Source organism: Narcine bancroftii, chromosome 3 (genome assembly GCF_036971445.1).
Source record: "Narcine bancroftii isolate sNarBan1 chromosome 3, sNarBan1.hap1, whole genome shotgun sequence".
NCBI classification, from domain to species: domain Eukaryota; kingdom Metazoa; phylum Chordata; class Chondrichthyes; order Torpediniformes; family Narcinidae; genus Narcine; species Narcine bancroftii.
In genome coordinates, this window is record NC_091471.1 from 202,148,911 (window position 1) to 202,172,431 (window position 23,521).

The following is a 23,521-nucleotide window of genomic DNA, read 5'->3' on the forward strand; positions in this document are numbered from 1 at the left end:
AGCTGTTGTCATACCCACACTCCTGTTCGGCTCCGAATCATGGGTCCTCTACCGGCATCACCTACGGCTCCTAGAATGCTTCCACCAGCGTTGTCTCCGCTCCATCCTCAACATCCATTGGAGCGCTTACACCCCTAACCTCGAAGTACTCGAGATGGCAGAGGTCGACAGCATCGAGTCCACGCTGCTGAAGATCCAGCTGCGCTGGATGGGTCACGTCTCCAGAATGGAGGACCATCGCCTTCCCAAGATCGTGTTATATGGCGAGCTCTCCACTGGCCACCGTGACAGAGGTGCACCAAAGAAAAGGTACAAGGACTGCCTAAAGAAATCTCTTGGTGTCTGCCACATTGACCACCGACAGTGGGCTGATAACGCCTCAAACCGTGCATCTTGGCGCCTCACAGTTTGGCGGGCAGCAACCTCCTTTGAAGAAGACCGCAGAGCCCACCTCACTGACAAAAGGCAAAGGAGGAAAAACCCAACACCCAACCCCAACCAACCAATTTTCCCTTGCAACCGCTGCAATCGTGTCTGCCTGTCCCGCATCGGACTTGTCAGCCACAAACGAGCCTGCAGCTGACGTGGACTTTTTACCCCCTCCATAAATCTTTGTCCGCGAAGCCAAGCCAAAGAATTTAGTCTATGTGTAGTCTGAGTCCAGCATGTTCTTTGAATGAAGTGATAGGAGAAGGTATTCGGTTCAACAGTCAATTTATTACACAGCACAAGAATAAAACTTAACAGACCTCTGGGTCAATCGTTAGTTCATAGGTCACCTGCACAGTGAGCTACTCCCCAAGACTGACCCCTATTGTCCAGTTGGCTCAGTTTATATAGGTCAACCTTATCATACAGAACAAAAGTTGGCTTCCTTTGCTAGATTTCATTATCATACAGAACAAAAGTTGTCTTCCTTTGCTAGATCTTTTTGCATAAGGGTTATCACAAGTCATCTCCTGTTTTGCAGATATCTGGGGTGTAGCACTCCCATCTTAATCCTCCAGGCCAGACTATCCTGTTGTGTTGATCAGAAATTAATTCATCCCCAGATATTTCTAATCACCATTCTGTTCCTGTCTGGCCAATTTCTGCTCTTCTCTTTAACACCTCCTCATGCCTTAATCTTCCTCCTAGACTGGTTTTCCATTCCCTTTGTTTCTTGCAGGCCATTCTTTGTTCTGGTCTGGCCTGTGTCTCCTGTGCTACTCACCACCTCCTTCAGTTTGAGCATTCCTCCTAAATCGTTTTATGCATTTCCTCTCCCTGTATTTGGGAGCAGACAATTTTGCTCAGCCAACTTTGCTCCATGCTGTGATTGCCACTTAATCACATTCCTTTTTCCCTGAACCATGCAGTAAATATACACTTATTAATTAATCATTTATTTCATACTGTTTTAACCCCTAGATTCCAACAGTGGGAACTTCCATGCCCTTGAGAGAGATTTTGCAATAGCCCAAGAGAACAACTCACATGGATGAATCATGCTTATCTTTTGTACAAGATGCCATGCAAATGATTTGGAGAATAAAGTAAAAAGAATGGCCATTATGAAAACCATGTCAGGAGCAATTCTCATTGAATTTTGTAAGTGTCATTAGGACTTACATTTCCTGAGTCATTTTCTGGTTTTTTTAGCAGCTAATTGGATTAGTTTAACTGATGTAAATGTTAATTAAAAATGCCTATTTTCTGGTCAATCCATTATCAGTGGCATGTGCTTGTGTGTCTTCAATTTCCCTGAAATAAATGACCATTTCTGTAGTTAAGGAGCTTGAAGGCCATTCTACTCATTTCTGAGGCTGACATTTACGAAGCTTGCCATTATCTTAGGGAAAATTAACATTAAATGGCTCATGATCTTTCATATGCAAGATTACTTCAGAGATACATCTAAGTCTGAAATCTGCATTGTGACTTAGCATTGTTTACTTTTTTTCTAGTATCCAAGAGCTGATCACGTTAAAAATCTATAAAAGGTTAGAAACTGTAAAATTTTCTTTGCTTATCATTATCAGTTTTTATCTTAGGCTGTAATCTTCCATAATCTAGGAAATCATAGAAGGGTTTATGACATTTCTCTTGAACTCAAATAGAGACAAAGATCTTTCCTCAATCAATAAACGGGTTATTCAAAGATTACTGGGTCTTAAGATTCTGACACTCAAAGCTCAAGACTTTCAATCCACATCACTATGGAGGAAATCAAGTTCCAACATTCAGCAATTGGCTATCGTGGTAGCCTGGCTCCTGAGGGAGAAGATCAAGGGGAGATGTTTAAGGACAGAGTTATCATTGGAAGGTCAAGAAACAACTAGGGAATGGACGGGAGGGCTTGGTGTGAGGAGAAGTTGGATAGGCTGAGCCTTTTTGGAACATAGGATGATGAGAGGTGACCTTATTAGTACACAAAATAATGAAGGGCACAGTTTAGGTGAAAAATCACTCTTTTTTTTCCCCGGGAAGAGGTCTAAAACAAGGGGATATGGTTTAAATAAAAACACAAAGCTAAAGAAATTCATCCGATCAAATGAGACTAGCTCAAGTGAACCAGATGACGGCCCTGTTTCTGCGTCGGAATGTTATCTGACTCTATTAATCTGGTGAAAATTTTGGAGGAATGAGGAAAAGATCAGGCAAGGTCAGAGTGAATGGGGTTGAGGGGTGAGGGGAAGGGATTTTGAGTAAAGGGATGATGGACAGGATGGGGCAGTTATGCCAAGATGGTTGAGATGCGGCTGTGGAAGGGTATTAAGCAGATCAAGGGTGGTGGAGAGAAGGTTGTAGGAAAGAAGTCATCATTGGGATAAAGAGAGAAGGATGATGAGTAAGAGCACAGACTTGGACCTGTGAAAACATGGAGAACATCAGGAAGGTTACAGGAAATGTGTGGAAAATCAAACAAACTTGCAAGAACTGGAACACTATCAATATAGCAAGAAACTGTTGAGAAGTTGAAAACAATTGAGGCTATCATTCCGCCCTCCATCAATTCCAACTACACTTCCTGCTGCCTCAGAAAAGCAGGGCAACCCATTAAAAACCTGTACCACCCTGGACACACTCTCTTCTCTTCCCCTCCTAATGAGCAGAAGACATGAGTATAAAAACACACACCATTGGATTCAAGGACAGTTTATTTTCCACTGTCATCAAATAACTTAATGGACCTAGCACTGTTTTGACTGAACTTTTATCTCTGTAATACTCTAAACTTGTTTTAGTTTGCACCATCTGTTGTACTTAAACATGAGTTAACTTGCCTAGATAGCACACAAAACAAAGTTTCTCACTGCCCCTTCGCACACAAGACAATATACAGTTAAAATCAATTCAATTCAAAAATCTGATCCAAAGTAAACATTTTAAAAATCCAATAGATGAGGCAATAATTTTGAAAAGAGAAACAGAGTAAAGGAGTTAGATTGAAAACCTTTTGTTACAACGAGGAAATGGAAAAAAATATTTTTTCAATGTTGCAGACAAGGTGGAAGAAGGGATGGGTACATCAAAAAGAATTAGATTAGGGCCAGGGTTGCAGTAAGGACAAGGTTGTAAGAGTGAGATAAAGAAGTGTGAATTTTGGCAAGTAGCAAGTTAGGGTGTACTAAATGAATGAGATTTTAAAAAAATTAACCTATGATTCAGCGACCAGTTCTGATATAGAAAGGGAAGGGAAGGAACCTGAAGTTGGAGGATTTGATATAGAGTCCAGAGATTGCAACAACTCAGGTGGAGCAGGAGGTGCTGTTCCTCAGACTTCTGCTAAACCTTGCTATAACAGTGCAGGATGCACAGTTAAATAGGTCAGACTGTGAAAAGGGATGGGGAATAAAAATATAGGCAACCAAAACCTCAGGGTTGACCCTGCAACCTGAATATGAATGTTCTGCAAAGAGATTACCCAATCTGTGTCTGGTTTCTGAAATGTTGATGCAATAACGTTTAAGTATGCAGTATGCCTCAAACTGTTCCATTATTTTTTCCAATTTCATTTTGTCTCCTTCAGCAGCAAATGTGAAGTTACTATACATGTTCAGGGCTTCATCATCCATGACATGTAAGAAAACTGACGCTTTCACTTTATCACTTTTCTCTGCAGCTCCGACTGCCACTAAATAGAATCCAAAATGTTGTTTCAATCTGTTCCAATTCTCACCCACATTACCTTTCAGCTGAAGTTTCGATGGTGGGTGTAATCCTTCTATTTTTCACTTTGTTAGCTTCTCTTCACTGATCAGTTGCTGATTTCGATATTTCCTTTTAAAGTATTTCCTTTTAAGAGAAGGCCACTCCGATATAAAACCTATGACCCAAGGACCTCGCTGCCACGTCCCAGCTTGCTTGGCCACGGCACACGAACCATGGGTGTAAAGGGTGGGGCCAGTACTGTGCGCACTGCACTCCACCTAAAAGCTCCTTTGCGCAGGCCCGAGGACAGGTCCACGTCCTCCCCCTCCACGTCCTCCCCCTCCACGTCCTCCCCCTCCACGTCTTCCCCCTCCACGTCCTCCCCCTCCACGTCCTCCCCCTCCACGTCCTCCCCCTCCACGTCCTCCCCCTCAAAATTTCCTTTTAATTTCCTTCATCCCACTTCTGACACCATGTGTGAGTTCTTAGACAACACATCAATGAAGGAAAAGATTATTTACTTTAAAGTTGATGTAAACAGCACCATGAGGCATGCCATGAGGCTGCAAGCCTCCATTACAGATCTCTCATGCAGCAGTCTCCTCTCTATGTGAGTCCCCTCCTGGCAGCCAAGTATAATCAAACAGAAACTATGATCCTTAAGACCTTGCTAGTGGCCATGCAAATGTAATCACTATCATTACAGTGAGGTATTGCATTTAGGGAAGTCTAACATGGGTAGGACTTGCACAGTGAATGGTCGGGAGTGGGGAGTGTTGTATAGCAGGCAAATCTTGGATTACAGGCTCATAGAACATCAGACAATGCATTACATGGTCAAAAAAGCTTTAGGAACATTGCCCTTCATTTGAGTATTGAGTATAGAAGTTGGGAGTTCATGTGGCATTGGCATTATGTTAAATTGTGGTCACATGGCCACATGAAATGTACTGTATTGTCAAGCTGGAGAGCTGAGAGGGTACAGAGAAGAATTATGATGATGATTTGAGGACCCGTGGGCATGAGTTAGAGGGGGAGGCTGAGCAGGATAGGTATTTATCCCTTAGAGCACAGAAGCATGAGGGGTGATCTCACAGGGATGAAAAAAATCACGAGAGGACTAGTTTGGGTGAATGCACAATGTCTTTTGCTCAGAGTAGGAGAATTGAGAACCAGAGGACACAGGTTTAGGGTGAGGATAAGAGATTTAATAGGAACCCGAGTGGTAACCTTTTTGTACAGAGCTTAGTGGTAAAAGTAAAGGTTCCATCATTGTCACTACATATGGATGTATGGAACTAGCTTCCAGAGAAAGTGGTTGAGGTAGCTACTATTGCAACTTTTAAGAAACACTTAGATAGTTACATGGATAGGATAGGTTCAGAACCAAACATAGGTGGGTGGGACTTGTGTAGGTGAGGCATTTTTGGTTAACATGGGTAAGTTGGGCTGAAAGGTCTGTTTCCATACTTTAAATGCAATTGAAGTCACTACTTCACCTGGAAAGATTGTTTGTGATCCTGGAGGGTGGAAAGGGAAGGTGTTGCATATCTTACTGATGTTTGGGAAAGTTCTGTAGAATGGGGATTAGTTGATGGGAGAGAAGGGACTGACCAAAATGTTGTAGGGGGAGGGGGAGGGAAAATGTGTCCTTCAACGTGCTGAATGGGGAGGGAAAATGCATCTAGTAGTGGAATCTTGGCTGAAACCATGGATCACCTGTTGAATGTGGTGAGGTCAAGAAGAACACTGTCCTGGCCTTGTCTAGCGGTTGACAGCAGAGGTGTGGGAAATAGATGAGTTACAGTCAAGGATTCTGTCCACTATGGTACAGTGGAAATCAGGCATCAGAAAGAAAGAAGACATTTCATTGGCACCTGCATGCAAAATATCATTGTTGGTGCAAATAAAATGGAGACTGAGGAATGGGGGTGAATAAAATGGAAACTTTCCCAGAGGTAGAGTGAGATATAATTGTGGGAGTTTGTTGGGTTGCAATGGTTGTTTGTCGTATGCTTAAAGATGGAAATGAAAAGATCCAGGAAAGGAAAGGGAGAATCAGAAATGGACCAGATAAAGGCAAATAAAAACCCACCGAAATGCTGGCCATTTCAGCATCTATTAGATACAAAGATATATTGCCGATATTTCAGGCCTGAGCCCTTCTTCAAGGAATAAGCAAAGAATAGGCAAAAAACAGGAAATCTAAGAGTAGAGACAGTACTGGTGGGGGGGGGGGGTGGGGGTGGGGGTGGGGGGGTGGGGGGGTGGTTGGGGGGGGGATGTATCCAAACCTTTTTTTTGTTAATTAACTATGATAAGGGTAGATGTTAGAATTGATTTTGTCTGTGTGAAAGGAGGCAGAGAGAAAAGGGAGGGAGGCAGAGCTGGGGGAAGATGACAGGGGAGGGAAGCTAGAGATGTTGATGTTAATGCTATCTGGTTTTTCCCTCTGTCTCCTTTCACACAAAATCTTGACATCCTCCAACCACATGGTATTAACATCAACTTTTCTGGCTTTTGTTAAATGCCTCCCCCCAACCCTCCCACTTCTTCTTCCCCCAGCTCTATCTCTCTCCCTTTTCCCTCTTGACTCCTTTCATACAGACAAAATCAATTCTCACATGTACCCTTATCATATCCAATTTACACCTTTTGTTGCTCCCTCAGCCAACACTGTATTTACTCTGAGATTTCCTGTTTCTTGCTTATTCTTTGCTTATTCCTTAAAGAAGGGCTCAGGCCCGAAATGTCGGCAATATATCTTTGTATCTAATGGATGCTGCAAGATTGGCTGAGTTCCTCCAGCATTTTGATGTGTTTTTACTACAATTACAGCACCTGTTGGCTTTCATGTTTCACTCAGATGAAGGTTAAAGCAGGCTGAAAATTGACAGGTGACCTTTTTTGAGCTCCAAGGGAGGGCTCCAAGTAGCACTAATGTTGTCAGTGCTGAGCAAGAATAAAAATGTGATCCAAGTCAGATCATAACAAAGATCCCACCCAAGAACACATATAACCTGAGCCCATGTGACTTCCCATAGATCTGGGGAAAGTGAGAGGAATTGAAGAAGGTGTTTAGTTTGAGTTTGAATTCAGCCAAACAAACGACAGTGGAAAGAATCTCTGTTCAAGATGAAGGTGTAGAAAGGCTTCTTGGAAAAGTGTCTGCTCTTTGTTGGAGGAAGGGACGATCTTGTACTGATAATGTTAAGAGGATGCAGGAATATGGCTGGGTTTCTGAGTGTTGGGTGACTTAGTGCAATGAATTTTATATTACATTTTTCAAAATAGTCATGAGATTATTGAGCAATGAACAGTAAGATGGGGGGATTTCCATCTGTAATTGGAATGATTAATTGGCAAAGAGAACTTCGTGATGCAACCAGATTAATTTACCTTAAGGTAAGAATCTAACTCCAGCAACAAATACTGTGACAACTGTTTGGGATAAATTGGAGAGATGAATGGGATCTGAATTTGAAAAAATAATAAAAGCACAGTATTTACTACAGAAAAAAAAAGAATTTGGAAACTATTCTTAAATTTGGAAATAACTGAAATCAGAATATTTGGTGCCAGACCTTATTTTTCTCAATCTAAATAGATTCTCAAGGTGGTAAACCTTTTTTTCCTCCTTTACTCTCAAATTTTATTACTGTTCGTCTTATATTAGGCAATGTTCCACTAGACTGCAGTAACATCCCCTTAACAAACATAAATGCACAAAACAAGTTTTATTCTTTTTCTGTGAGTCAGATCAGACTGTGGTTTATCTGCAGCAGATCTGTATGTCAACAGTTTGAATAAATATAGTAGTGTTTGTCTATGACCATTATTTTCACTTAAGAGTGATCCACGCAGGCAATCATGCCACAATCTATTGCCCGTCATGTTCAGAAATGTGAAACATAGCGTGTGCAATTATTATTGTAACAAGTGATCACCACCATCAATGTCAAATAAAAATCCATTACTGAGAATAAATGTGGCCTATCTCTGAGATGTATGTTTATACCCTGGCATTTTTAAAATAACTCACGCAACATACATCTGAAAAACTGAGACTACCCCAAAGGAAATGCAGCAGGAATGATGCACTGTCAAAACTATTTCATTCATAGCCAGCAAGCACAAGCCTGGTACCATCTTAATTTTTTTTAGTAAATATATATTGGTAACTGTTTTAGTTCCAACCCTTATAGCCCACTTCTAAAGTTAAAAGTGAGGCAGCAATATCTAGTCACTCTGAGCACTAGCTTTGCTGAAACAACTTATGAGCTGATTATAACATCACATCCTACAAATGACCTTTCTTAAATGACAGTCCTGATTGAACGTCTCATGACATTGACCCTCGAAGATGACTTTCAAATAACTACTTTCAAGAGCTGCCTTTCATAACATCAATTCTCTCTATATTCTTTCAACAAACTCCTCAGGTGCCCACATGCCATTCTTTGGAGTAAAATTTAGCCTCTGTTCTTGCTTTTCCACGAAAAATGTTTTCTTCTCTAAAGTTGTTGTTGATTGTTGCTTTCTCTGAGAATGACATTTGCTAGCTTTTCTGGGTTCTTTCTTGCTGATCCTCTTGAATGATGCACTCATTTCCCCCACAACTTTCTTCTCCTCTGTTTTAGAGCAAATCTAGTGTATACTTTCCTTCATTGAAGCATTGGATGGGAACCTGTCAAGTAGTGTAGATGGTGTGAGCCATTTACTACTTTGAATACATTTAAATCTGTCAATTCTCCTATGTGAAATTTGAAATTAGGATCATTCTTTCTATTTCATGAAAGTAAGTGTCCCACCCAACCCAAGTTTGAGAGAGCAAATGTCCATATAACCATATAACCATTTGCACCACAGAAACAGGCCAGTTTGGCCCTACTAGTCCATGCCGAACATCTTCTCCCACCTAGTCCCACTGTCCTGCATTGGACCCATAACTCTCCAAACCTCTCCCGTCCATTTACCTATCCAACCTTTCCTTGAATATTAACATCAATTCGCTTCTACCACCACTGCCAGAAGTTCATTCCATACCCCCACCCCCCTCTGCATGAAGAAATTTCCCCTTATGTTTCCCTAAAACTTTTCCCCTTTTACTTTCAATCCATGCCCTCTTGTTTGAATCTCCCCTACTCTTTGTGAAAAAAGCCTATCCACATTGACTCTATCCATCCCCCTTATAATTCGATTCCTTTTCCCTTGTGAGAATTGTTCATTGTGAATAAACTCTGGTGATTTGGAACAATGATTTCAGTGAGTCATTCAGTAATTCAGCTCTTGAACCCACAGAGAGGAATGTTTAACCTTCAACCTCTGATCTATTCTGAATTGATGAAGTGCACCTCATTTGGGGAAGGATGGAAAAATACAGTTTCTAATCAATGACCTCTTTTGGAAAGCGTCCACTTGTGAATGTGAGTTAAGGAAGGGATTCAGCTCAACTGTGATGTTCCCAAAAGTCAACTTGCATGCTGCTCGATCTGACCTGTGATGAATGGTGATTGGAAGAGGTAGGTTTCTGCTCTTATAAGGATCAATGTGTGCATTCTGGGCTGTTGTGGAATGTCATGCAGAGCATTACAGGTATGTTCAATGTATTAATTTTCAAGGCAGTTTTCTCATCACACCTTGAAATCCATGATCAAAAGCACATGTGTACTCTTGATTTTTCCCTGCACTAAAACATCTATCTCAAAGGTCCACAGCTCCACTTTATCCTTCATCACATTTAGTTCTGTTTAAGGTGATGTTTTGCAGGCCTTTCTTACGTCAAAGATTGCAAACAAACTCTGATACTTCTCCTGACCTCTCCCTCCTGTAACTTCCTTCTCTTGCCAGTACCACCCCCTGCTATGATTTAAAATCCCTTCAATTTTCCCCATCACTGATCCCAAACAATCGGTCTTCAGCAGGGCCCTCAGCTTCCTCCCCTGACATCCTCATCTTAATGGTTTCCAGGCATCATGATAATCAATTCTTCTTCCACTCTGCCCCTATTTCTTTGTCCAGGAACCTTTACTCAGATCCAAATGATCATTCCCTTTGGCCTCGTATGCTCTTTGGATCTGTTCATTTCTAGCTGCTTATAGGATATTAATTGCCTTGATATTCTCTAGTGCCTTTGCTCACTTTAATCTACCTCCTTCTGAACTTGCAACATTTGTTCATCATGAACAAAAGTTCCAAAAGTTGACACACTGACAGAGGTCAAACGTCAGCTTTCAAACACATGCTCATGCCCCTGAACAGTAAGTTATCATCTGCCACATGGTCACAGACCTAATTTTCTCAAGACATCTTCCTCCACACCTTCCAACCTTGTACAGGTCCAGACCTTCACTCCACTTCTTCCTTCTGCCTCAGGCCCACAACCAGTACAATTTGGGCAGACCCATTGTTTCAGTTTATTCAAGCCCACAGCCAGACAATTTTGAAAGACCTTTTGTTTCAGCGTGTTCAAATCCTACAACCAGAATGATTTGGGCAGGCCTATTGGCTTAACCCGTTGAAGATCCCCAACAGATTTGATCTGTTGTTTCAGCCTGTTCCTGCCACATTGAACAGATCTCTTCCTGTTGTTCCAACAAAGATTCTTCAACATGAAAGTTTAGCTCTGTTTCTTTATCCATAGATACTGCTTGGCCTGCTGAATGTTGCCAGCATTTTCTGTTTACTTTTACAGATCTTCAGCATTTTGGGTTATGGTTCAATGAATAATGTCAACCTCTATTTACATTGGGTTAATCCTCAGGATCAAGTCAATTTAATAAACCATGCTTTAAAATAACATATTTGGTGAAATAATAACACAAAATGTTGAAAATATTCATCTGGTATTTAGGAGACAAAAATAGGTTAATGATTATCATTAAATTGATGACAGGCCACTGGACTAAAGTATTAGCTTTATTGAAAAGTATAGCCTTCAATTCTATTTCCAGCATTTTAAGATTTTATTTCATTAGGAGTTATTGTATTTTGATTATGGCCTTTTGGGTTTAACCGGCACGTACAGCTGAAGGCTGGACCATAATGCAATTCAATTCTAAGCCCCATTATTTTAAAGAATAAATATTGTCTCTATCTCCTGTATACCATGGAGACTGTGTAAAAATATTTTTAAAATTTTGTTTAATGTTAAGATTGACTAATGCTTAAGTATACTTGAATATATTTATTTATAAAGTGTATTATTCAGCAACAAAGCTGGATACTTGCTCCTTCAAGACATTCATTATATCAGCCTAAATAGGCCTAGTCTATGGAAATATGTATTAATGAAAATGCAATTGGGTGGGCATTGATTAAAGCTTTTCTCTTATGTTTTGCCATTAACTTTACCAGATTCTGGAAAATTTGCACCATCTGAGGCAGCAGAGAGGCTTGTTCTCCCATTTTGCTAAGGAAACAAAAGAAGGCAGACATGGCAGAGGAAAATGCTAGGTGCACATTTGAAGGCATAAACCATGTCAGTCTGTGGGTTCGGCTGAACCAGATTAGGATCTATAGTTAATGAGGTCACAACAGGAAGAATGCAAAGGCCGGGTTTCCAGAAAGAAGCAGATGGAGAACAGAAGTCAGGAAGAGGATGAGATCATTTTGGGCAGCAATCTGGGCAACTGTGCATGAGATCAGTACTTAAGCATGTGTATTCCATACTACAGGTAGTATAGTACATTTTAATGCTGGATCGAACTGAAGTCAATTAAAATGAATGTGAGGAACCACTGCCAATCTGGATCTCATCCCACTGCTGACGTGTTACTGCTAAGGTACTGGATACTAAATGAAAACAAACATCAAGTAACATATTCAGTTAACAGCATAGGCAATTCCTTTAATTTAAGTAATTTTTTTTATTTGCAATGATTTATGTCCTCACTCAAAATTTAACTCAATAAAACTGAGATTGCCCATTGCTTTCTGGAATTTGTTTTGTGTTTTAATCCTTAAACATCCATTAACTGTCAGAATAATACGTGATTACAAATTTCCCTGCATACTAAGCGGATACTAATGAATTAATAGGAAAATCCTTTCCCTGCTACAATAAGATGGTATTAAACTTCACATCCAATCGCAATGCAAGATTGCATTGAATGAATTCATTTGCATTTTAGACCAGAGTTTTTTTTTAAATCCTAAAATGGTAAGGGAAATACTGCCAGTTATACTTTAATTTCTGATTTCTGAAATACGATAGTCCAATTGCAAATTTTAATAAAGGTTGAGCGGGAAATCATTGTTAAATGACCCAGCTGCCGGGTGTTGAGTGAGAAGAAGCAGAGCACCATACACATGCATTCAGTCTCCACAGACAATTTTGCGTTCCACGGTGAGCTGCTGGTTAAATTTATAAAAGTTGATGAGTTGTTAGAAAAAAATACACCACCATTCAGTCACCAGAAACTAGTTTTTCCAAACAATTGAAATGAACGTTAAAATCATACTATAATGGCAAAACTCACTCTGGAACAGAGGGACAGTGTGAGTCTATGAACTTGGTGCCAGTGAAACATGCTCTTTGTTCACCTCATGGTGGGATGTCACTGCTCTCAATGCCCATCCGAGGTGTTCTTGAACTCAGTCCCCACTTAGTTATTTGAGGAGACATTGCGTAGATTCAAGATCTACACATGGGCCATTACAACTCATGCATCCTTCCCCAAAGCAAGTTAATTTTAGGGAGATTCTGATCTTCACAGCCATCTTTTTATAAAACCAGTTTTTAAAATTATTTGTATATAAATTCCCCAACTGCCATGATGCCATTTCAGGGCACATTGTCAAACCATTAGTGTAAACCCATGGGTTGTTGGCCCAGTAATGAAATGATGTCAGTGTATCTTTTTCGTGTGAAATAGCACAATATTTATATGGAGCAGCATTGTTTTGCAAATAATCTTCCTTCTCTACCACCAGATCTACTTATTGAAGGTGGCATCATAATTGCTTCCCACTAAATAATTATAATCATAGCTTCATCCAATATGAGATCACACCCATTATTTTTTTCCAATCAATGAGCACCTATCTGTGCTATTCTTAAATTAATGCTATTTTATTAAATTCTCATCAACTCCCAGAGATTCTTCACTCACCTGCACACTGGAGATACACTGTTCAATTTATCTTCCAACATACAAGACTTTGGAACATGGGAATAGAGTGGCCCTTGTGGAGAACAAGCAATCTCCATTAGAGTCACAGGAGTTGTGAGGACACATCTTTTAGTGGTGCAACTGTACTGTCCACATAAAGATACACGTGTCAACTGGTTACCATTTACAATAGGACCAAATTACATTTTCCTGCAGCCCAAGAGGGAGGTTAAATTAAATGATAGCACAAAAGAAACTTACTGTGGGGTTGCCATTATTACAACATGCAGACAAAAAAAGTTGGGATTACATTTACTAAGACAGGGCATGGTAGGTATGGCGGATGTAGGTGGGGAGGGATTGGACCAGGGGACAAAAGATGGAGTCGAGGTAAGAGGATATTAGTTCATTGGGGCAAGAGCAAGGGAGACAATGGGTCAACCTGATGATTGAGTTTATGTATCTTGAGTAAGAGGTACTACTGGGCAGTGCAGGGATGGGAAACAATGAGATTTGAGGCTGTGGGAGGGAGGTGACCAGAGGTGATGAGGTTGGAGATGGTGTTGGAGACAGTGGCTTGTTGAGCTGTGGTGGGGTCTTGTGGAAGGGGTAAGTAGGTGGAGGTGTCTGAGACCTGTCATCTGCCCTGGGCAAAGTAGCAGTCAATGCACTAGACCACAAAAGCACCACCTTGTCTATGGATTTGTCAGTGAGATAGGGATTGTTGCAGAGAGAGTGGAGGGCAGGGTGTTTGAAGGAGGTGAAGTTAAAATAAGAGTGGGGAGTGGTGAAGTTGAGATGGTTGATGTCTCGACACCAATTGAAAATTAAAAGGTCCAGTGTGAGCAGCAGGTCAGGATGAGGTGTCCAAGAAGGCTTAAAGCAGGAGTTATTAAGAGATGGAGAGCATATGATTATTAAGAGATAGTGGACTTGTGAACATAAGTTGAAAGTTAATGTAAGAACATAAGAAATAAGAGCAGGAGTAAGCCATCCCGCCTATCAACCCTGCTCCGCCATTCAATGAGATCATGGTTAATTTGATAATTGGCTCATCTCCACCTACCTGCCTTTTCCCAGTATCCCTTAATTCCCTTACTATGTAAAAATCTATCCAACCTTGTCTTAAATATATCTACAAAGGTAGCCCCCCCCCCCCCACTGTTTTAATGGGCAGTGAATTCCCCACAGATTCACTACCCTCTGGGAAAAGCAGGACCTCTTCATCTTTGTCTTAAATCTACTACCCTGAATCTTATTTTCACTAGTTCTAGTCACCTCCCCCAAATGGAAACAACTTACCTACCTCTATTTTATCTATGCCTTTCATAATTTTACTTCTCATTTTTCTAAATTCCAGCAAATAGAGTCCAAAGCAACTTAATCTCTCCTTATAGGCCAACCCCCTTATCCCTAAAATCTACCTCTGTGATTGTACAGACCTATCACCAATGTATATAGTTACAGTATCTAGAGTGTAATGTCTGTGCTTACAGCGATTGGCCATGCCTACTGTCTGGACCTTAAAGGGCTGTGTCCCTAGCCAGGTCGGATCATTCCGGACTGGTCGGCCACCTGTGAAGAGCTCCTGTCTTTTGCTAATAAAAGCCTTGGTTTGGATCAAAAAGTCTTTGGTTCTTTCGACAAGCTCTACAACCTCCTCTACCACTTCCTAAGCCAGTACATCCTTCCTCAAGTAAGGAGTCCAGAACTGTTTGCACTACTCCAGATGTGACCTCACCAGTACTTTGTACTGTTGCAGCATAACCTCCCTGCTCCTAAATTCTTCTTGATAGCCTGCTGCATATGCAAACTAACCTTTTGCGATTCATACACAAGCACTCCAAAGTCTTTCTGCATAGCAGTGTGCTGCAATTGCTTGCTATTTAAATAATAATCTGACCTTCCATTTTTCCTTTCAATGCTTGACCAACATTGTACTCCATCTGTCAGAACATTGTCCACTTACTTCATCTGTCTATATCTCTCTACAAGCCCTCCGTATCCTCTCCACAATTTGCTTTTCCACTCACTTTAGTATCCTCAGCAAACTTAGCCCTCTTTGCACTCTGTCCCCTCTTCCAGATCATTAAAGTATAGCATGAACAATTGTGCTCCCAGCACTAACCCCTGTGGCACCCTACTCACCATTGATTGCAAACCAGAAAAACACCCCTGCATCCCAAATCTCTGCTTTCTATTGGTTAACCAATCTTCTATTCACGTTAATACATCAATCCCACCTCTATGCATCCTGATCTTTTATGCGGCATCTTATCAAATGCCTTCAGGAAATCCTGCAAGCATGATCCATCTGCTTCCCTCTATCTACTACACTCATTCTATCCTCAAAGAACTCCAGTAAATTAATGAAACCGGACCTGCCTTTGCTGCATCTGCCTGATGCATCCATTTCGCTCCAGATTCCTTGCTATTTCTTCTTTAATGATAGCTTCAAGCAGTTTCCTAGCTACAGATGTTAAACTAACTGGCATATAGTTCTCTGCCTTTTGCCTATATTCCATTTTGAATAGTGGCATGACATTCACCGTCTTCCAATCTTCCACAGCCAGAGAATTTTGGTAAATAATCACCAAAGCCTCGACTATAACTATTGTTGTAGAAAGCAATTACAACATGCAATGTTTCAGGGAGGGTTAGATAAATAGCCTCCTGACAGGAAGCAGTTTGGATTTGAATTGCACTGAAGCGCATCGAATGACTCAAAGACTTGTTGACTCAAACCAAGGCTTTTATTAACAAAAGACTGGAGCGTAGTACATCGAGGTCGACCAGTCCAGACTGACCTGGGTTTGGTTAGGAGCAGCCCTTTATGACCTACCAGTAGGTGTGACTACGGCTCTCAGCCAATCACTACTACTATATACAAATATATACAAATATATACATTGGTGATAATATCCCATATTATCACATGCATATGATGCAAGCAGCAGTCAAAATAACTGAGATGGTCGCCCAGTATTACCAGCAACCGGCTAAACTGTTTTGATAGCCTGGATTCATTTTGCCAGTTTTTACCAAGATAAATTGCTCAACGTTCTCCTGAGATCCCAATAAAATACTTTGGGACAGGTGATGTTCAGCAATGTTTTATTCGGCAGAAGCTATGCAATCCTATGATGTGTTAATTACATTGGTCCTGTGCAGATCACAAATTAACCATATACCTCAATCTCATATACAAGTTGGGGTCTAGTGCAGTACTGAAAAATGCTGGAGAAAGTCAGCTGGTCATGGAACATCCTTAGGAAAAACCCTTCTTCAGTCATGTTGAAAATTAAGCAGAATTTTGAATATAACAATGGGAAGAGGGGAAGGGAGAGGAGATGGGAAAATAACACAGGCCCTCAAGAAATATGTGATAAATAGGTGAATACAGGGAGTGAAAAAGTCATGGGAGAGAGTGCAGAGGGTTAAGAAAGATAGCTCTCTGATAGGAGAAGGGAAGGAAGAGGAGCTGGAGGCAAGGAGACAGAGAGATGAGGGATAGAAAGTGGCCAGAGGAGGGGTAAACAGAAATTAGAGAAGTCTATATTAATGTCATCTGGTTGGAGACTGACAAGAAGGAATATAAGGAGTTGTTCCTCCAATTTGCAGGTGACCTCAACTTGGCAGTACATGAGGGTATTGACAGATAGGTCCCACTTGGATAGGGGTGTGAAATTTAAGTGGTTAGACATTGGGAGGTCCTTGCTGTTACAGCAGATAGAGCAGGGCTGCTTAACAAAATGATCTCTCAGTCAGTGTCCAGTTTCCTCGATGTAGAGGAGTCCGTATCAGGAGCACCGGATGCAGTAAGTGGCCCCTACAGTTTCACAGGCAAAGTGTTGCTTCATTTTGAAGGATTGTTTGCAGCACCAAATTCTGATGAGGGGTGAGGTGTAAATGCAAGTCTAGCACTTGTTGTGGTCGCATGGGTAGGTACCTGGAGGAGATTGGCGTGAAGGGATAAATGTTTGAGGGATTTGCAGAGAGAGCGACATGCCTGCACATACTTATTTACTTATCTCACTGTCTGGCATAGGACAGAGTTGGGTCTCAAGCATCGGATAATGGTCTGGAAGTGAATGGAGGATTAATCCAAAGATAATAGGGTTGATGTTTGGCAAAGAAAAATTGGAACCTGGGGTGGGGGAATTAAAATTGGTCAGAGCAAAGATTTCAAATTGATGGAAATTGGATTTTTATGGGGGAGAGATAGAAATAAAGGCATTATTGGGTTGGCAACCACAAGAATGTGCAAGGATGCGACTCTTCAGAACAGTTTGGTAAAATTTCCCTGCAATGCTCCAAACGGGACTGACATTCCTTGCTGTGCACCGGACACAGAAACCACTTTAGGGAAATCTGTTGAGCATTGCTCCATTCAATATCTACAATGGCCCAAGATAACTTAGAAATGGGATTATTAGTTTTCTTTGGAAAATATCCAATTTTAATTGCACATTCCTGAACAAACACCACAGCACAATCAAATATTGAGGCATATTTGGCTGAATAACAATGGGCCATTGTTTCACTGAAAGACAGATATAACAATTTCTCCAACATCACAATGCAAACATCCTTTTATGGATAGATTAATTATTGTTTAATTTCTTTTTCCTTGTGTGTTTCTTCTGTGATACTCAAAGTCTTAGAGGATTTTAATGATAAATAGTTTGAGAATGCCTTACCTAAATTGCTTTTTGCTTGAGAAATTGCTGTGGAATTGGGAGTTGAAATGATGAAAACTTCCTGACTGCTGAATACTTTGGAAGTTGAAGTCACTGTAAAACTCATTGAAGTGGCAGTGGCAGCTGAATGTTCTTCCCGGTCTGATGTCTGATTTGTCACTGTTCCTGCATCAGTAAAGGAATCTGTGGTGCTGGAAATGGAGATGTTATCTGTAATGTAACTGATAAACCCATTTAAGCTAAATGTTGAATTTTCGATTTGACTACCATTGCCATTGTTAGAAGTTTTTGTGAATACGAAATGGTCGCCATTGGAGAATTTGGAACTATTCATAGTCTCAGTAGCCATTGTTGAAGATGAAGTCAAAGTCTCCTCACTACTTGAATTGAAGCTGGGTACAGTTTCAAGATCTGGTGTTGAATTAGATCTACTAGTTGGATAAGCAAATGAAATATCACTGCCAGTTAGCACTGCCAAGGTACCTAGAATAAAAAAAGAAAAATAATTAGGATGCTATTGAAATAATGTTTCATGTCTAGATTTCTGAATTATTGCCTCAGTTATGCATCATTTGCTTCTAGTCCATACTACAAAAGCAAATTTCTGTTAGGACCTGTACTGAGCAACTAAAGTGATCTTGAATGATGAAGAGAAACTATCAGGATGACCTGACTGATGTGTGACTGATGGAAGAGTACGTAAGTACATTGACACTGGGTAGGGATTAACTGCAGTAGTTTGAGATGCTTCCTTACGGTAGTGTAGAGCGCATCGAAAGAACCAAAGACTTGTTGATCCAAACCAAGACTTTTATTAACTAAAATACTGGAGCATATCAGAAGTAGTTTGACCAGTTAAAAATGACCTAGGAGCAATCCTTTAAGACCTGTCAGTAGGTGTGGCTACGCTCTCAGCCAATCACAGTCATCCTACACTACAATCTGTACATATACACATTGGTGATAGAATCTGTACTATCACATTCACCCCTTCTTTGAGAACTGACCCCGGGGTGGATGGAGGTTAGGGGTCTGACCATCTGCCGTAAATCCGAGATTGGGGTCGCCGGAGTCGGGTTGCCGGCAGGCTCGTAGGGTGCGGCCACTGCTTCGCTCCATTCCCCAATGGCGTTGTCGACAGTCTGGCCTGAGCTGGTGGGGTGGTGCTGGTCCCTCTGTTCAAGCACATGACCTGGCGGAGAAGGAATAGGGGGAGGTTGGGTTAAAGGCACTGCTGCGCCTGATCCAGCTTGGGCTAGGTCCCTTACCGAGACTGTGTCCTCCCGCCCGTCCGGGTACTCAATGTAGGCATAATGCGGGTTCACATGGAGCAGAGTCAACCAAGGGGTCGTTCTTTGAGTACCAGACGTGGCGTCATAAGAGGACCAAACCGGGAACCATGAGCCACGCCAGTATGGTCATTCCCAATTCGGATTTCCTCGGGAAAGAGAACATCCTTTCATTGATCGTGCTGCATAGGAGGGAGCGGATGGAGTGTAGGGCACTAGTGAGTATGTCCTGTCAGCGAGAGGTGGGGAGACCTTTGGACCAGAGGGCAAGCGGAACCGCTTTCCAGATGGTGGCATTCCCTCTTTCAACTTGCGTATTACTGTGTGGGTTATAGCTAGTGGTCCTGCTTGAAGCAATACCACGCTCCAGAAGGTACTGCCGCAGCTCTGCGCTCATAAACGAGGACCCCTGTCACTGTGGATGTAACTAAGGTACCCGAAGATGATGAAGATGCTGTGCAGTGCCTCTGTGACTGAGGAAGCAGTCATGACCGAGCAGGGCACAGCGAATGGGAAGCAAGAGTGCTCGTCGATGGCCATAAGGATGTAGGTGTTATGGTTGGTCGATGGTAGGGGCCCCTTGAAGTCTACGCTGAGATGCTCAAAGTTGCGGGTGGCTTTGCTGACATGGGTGTTCTCCGAACGGAAGAAGAGGGCTTGCAGTCAGTGCACACCGGGCAAGCTCGGGTCATGGAACGAATATCTTCGACCATGTAGAGAAGCTTGCGAGCTTTGACAAAGTGCATGAACCTAGTGACCCCTGGATGACAGAGCTCCTCATGGAGTCTTTGCAGCCTGTCAAGTTGTATGTTGGCGCAAGTCCCTCTGGAGAGCGCATCTGGTGGGTCGTTGAGTTTACCAGGCCGATACAGTATGTCATAATTAAAGCTCGATTCTCCACCTGGTGATTTTGTCATTCTTGATCTTACCTCGCTGGGTATTGCTAAACTTGAAGGAGACCGCGCGTTGGTCGGTCAGCAGCGTAAAGCGCCTGCCAGTGAGGTAGTGTTTCCAACGACGTACTGCCTCGACTATGGCCTGGGCCTCCTTCTCGACAGAGGAGTGTCAGCTCTCAGGACCTTGGAGGGTTCTGGAGAAGAAGGCTACCGGCTGCCCGGCCTGGTTCAAAGTGGCTACCAGTGCAAAGTCGGATGCATCGCTCTCGACTTGGAATGGAATGGACTCGTTGATGGCGTACAGCGTTGCAGCAGCAATGTTCGATTTGATGTGGTCGAAGGCCGTTCTGGCTTCAGTTGACAGGGGGAAGGAGGTGGTCTTGATGAGTGGCCATACCTTGTCAGCATAGTGTGGAACCCATTGGGCATAGTAAGAGAAAAAGCCCAGCAGCGTCTGAGTGCCTTCTGGGTGTGTTGGCAGGGGGGGGGGGCATTCATGAGGGGATGCATGTGGTCAGGGTCCGGCATGACCACCCCGTTCTCCACCACACAACCTAGAATTGCGAGCTGAGTGGTCTGGAAGACACACTTGTCAAAATTATAGGTCAAGTTCAGCTGAATTCCAGTCTGAAAAAATTTCTCACGGTTGGCATCATGATCCTCCGTGTCATGGCTGCAGATGGTGACATTGTCTAGATACGGGAAAGTTAGCAGTCAGCCCGTTCTGGTCCACCATCCGGTCCATTTCCCGCTGGAAGACCACGACGCCATTTGTGACCCCAAAGGGTACCCTGAGGAATTGATACGGCCGCCCATTCGGTTTGAAGGCTGTGAAAGGTCGGTCTTCTCAGCAGATCGGGAGCTGATAATAGGCTGATCATAAGTCAATTGTGGAAAATACATGGTATTGGGCGATCTGATTCACCACATCCATGATCCGTGGAAGGCGGTACACATCCAGAAGCATGAAGCAGTTGATTGTCTGGCTGTAGTCAACCACCATCTGCAGCTTCTCCCTGTTTTTAACAACCACCACCTGGGCCCTCCAGGGACTTGATCTAGGTTCAATAATGCCCTCGTCCAGCAGTCTGCGCACTTCGCTTGTGATAAATTTCCTGTGTTCATAACTGTATTGCCGGATTTTGGTGGCCACAGGCTTCCAGCCAGGTGTGAGGTTTGCAAAAAGCGTTGGCGGAGCAACTCGGATGGAGGAGAGACTACAGGTGAGGCCCCGGGGTGTGGAGGTTGGGGGTGTGGCTCGGGCTGCCGCTGGCAGAAGGCTTCCGGGGTGGAATGGTTACAGACAGAGAGTGGAGTGTGAGGCCCCCCAAAGTGCAGGGAAACGGTTTGAAACTGGCACTGAAAATCCAGTCCCAGCAGTGCAGGGGCGTACAATTGGGGAAGGACTAATAGTTTGAAGTCTGTGAACGTGATGCCCTGGACTTTCAGGGTTGCCACGCAATATCCGTTTACCCCAGTCGAGTTCATCTGGTCTCCAATGAAATTCTCTGTGCAGTGGGGAGAATAGCCAGTCCGCAACGGTGTGCTAGGTCTGGGCAGATAAAACTGTCAGTTGACCCCGAGTCAAATAAACAATTGGTATAGTGTCCATGCACTTTAATCAGTTCCAAAGCTTTTGTGAGGGGTTTGGGGAAGTCCTGGTTGAGGGTTACTGATACAGAGACTTGTAATGTAGACAGTGGAGACCTGCGTGATGATGTCACGCAAAGTGTGCGTGATGATATCACGCAAACAGTTGGGCTGAAGAGACAGCGTCGAGAAGTTGGTGTTGCTGCCTCGAGCCTGCTGGGGGTGTCGGCCAGCCACCGGTAAGTGTTGGGGGTCGCTGCTTGCTGTCGGCGGTAGGGCGGTCAGCGACGGTGGATCCCTGGTCGGCAGCGTCGGGTCCCCGGTCAGCAGCGTTGGTGGGTACCAGGTCGGTAGCATCGGTCGCAGTTGCGGGTACCTGGTCAGCTGCCTCGGTGGTGGTGGGTTCCCAGTCGGTAGCGGCGACGGGTTCCTGGTCGGTGGTGGCGGCGGGTCCCTGGTCGGCGGCAGCGGCGGTGGCGGTGATGGCGGCGGTGGGCTCAGCGGTGATGGCAGTGGCGGGTCCCTGGTCGGCAGCGGTAGAGGCCATTGAAGTCGTGGCTGGGGCCTGGTTGGACGTTGTTTCGTGAGGTAGAGTGAACGTTATTGCGGCGAGGGAGGGTTGTACCTTCCGCGCTCGGTGTCTCCCCCATTATGTCAGGCACTGCCGCGTGGTGGAACCCTCTGAGGAAGAAGTGTTTGAATAGGAGGGTGGCGATTGGGCTTCACATGAGGCACTGTGTTTGACGGTTGCCATTTTGGAGCAACAGACTACAGCAAAGTGGCCATTTTTAAGGCACTTCTGGCACCTGGCTTTTCTTGCCAGGCACTGGGACTTGCTGTGGTTGTTCCTCCCGCAGAAATAACACCTCGGGGTTGTATCGAGCAGCGTAGCGGCAGCCGACAGGACATCAGTGTGCCGGGGGGTAGTAGGGTAGAGGGAGGGCATCCTACTCACATCAGAGTGTGGGGTCCAGCCCCGAGAGTACATGTCCATACTTAAGACAGCAGCCTCCATCGTCTCTGCGGTCCGGATCATGTCCTCTAGGTTTTCTCCCCCATGCTCTAGCAGGCGCTGCCTCACCTCATTCGATCAAACCACGGCCATATAGGCATCCCGAATGAGATCATCTGTGGTCTCCGCAGCAGTTCTGTCCGTGCATGCACAGTCCCTGCTCATTGGCCTTAGTACCTGAATATAAACTCTACAGGAGTCACCGGGCTGTTGCCTCCTTGTTGCAAGTTTGTACCGAGCGTAGACCCTGTTCATCGGTCGCTCGTAGAGCCCTTTCAGCGCCTTCATGGCTGCGACGTAAGTGGTCGCATCCTGGACCCTCTGGTAGACTCTCGGGGACACCATAGTCATCAATATTAGTAGTCAATGGCTGTCCTCTACCACGGAAAAGGTCAGAGAGCTGTAAGTATGTTGCGAAGCATCTCACCCAGTGCTTAAAGTCATTTGAGGCTGTAGCTGACTGTGGGTCGATGTCGAGGCGTTCCAGCCATAGCATACGCTGCATTCCTTCAAAACCTTTTAGTTAATGAAATTGTAGCGCGTGTCGAAAGAACCAAAGACTTGTTGATCCAAACAAAGGCTTTTATTAACTAAAAGACTGGAGCATATCACAAGTAGGTCAACCAGTCCAGAATGACCTGGTCTGGCTAGGAGCAATCTTTTAAGACCTGCCAGTAGATGTGGCTACATTCTCAGCCAATCACAGTCATCCTACACTACCATCTATACATATACACATTGGTGATAGAATCTGTACTATCACAGGTGAAACAGCTGGCCAACATTT

At 43.4% G+C, this 23,521-nt stretch overlaps 1 protein-coding gene across 4 annotated transcripts in view; it reads right to left on the minus strand.

Annotated features, from left to right (window-relative positions):
* The window catches only part of LOC138758025 (uncharacterized), a 151,284-nt gene that overhangs the window by 112,477 nt on the left and 15,286 nt on the right, over positions 1–23,521 (minus strand). The window contains exons 1-2 of one of the 4 annotated variants that reach the window (XM_069926303.1): positions 18,955–19,109; positions 17,948–18,430 (exon numbers count right to left, since the gene is read on the minus strand). In XM_069926303.1, coding sequence (XP_069782404.1) covers positions 17,948–18,430; positions 18,955–19,066 — 595 coding nt within the window. In that variant the 5' untranslated portion in view covers positions 19,067–19,109. Of the gene's footprint in view, positions 1–17,947; positions 18,431–18,954; positions 19,110–23,521 lie in introns of those variants that run through there. The other 3 variants (XM_069926304.1, XM_069926307.1, XM_069926305.1) reach the window with 3 other exon arrangements.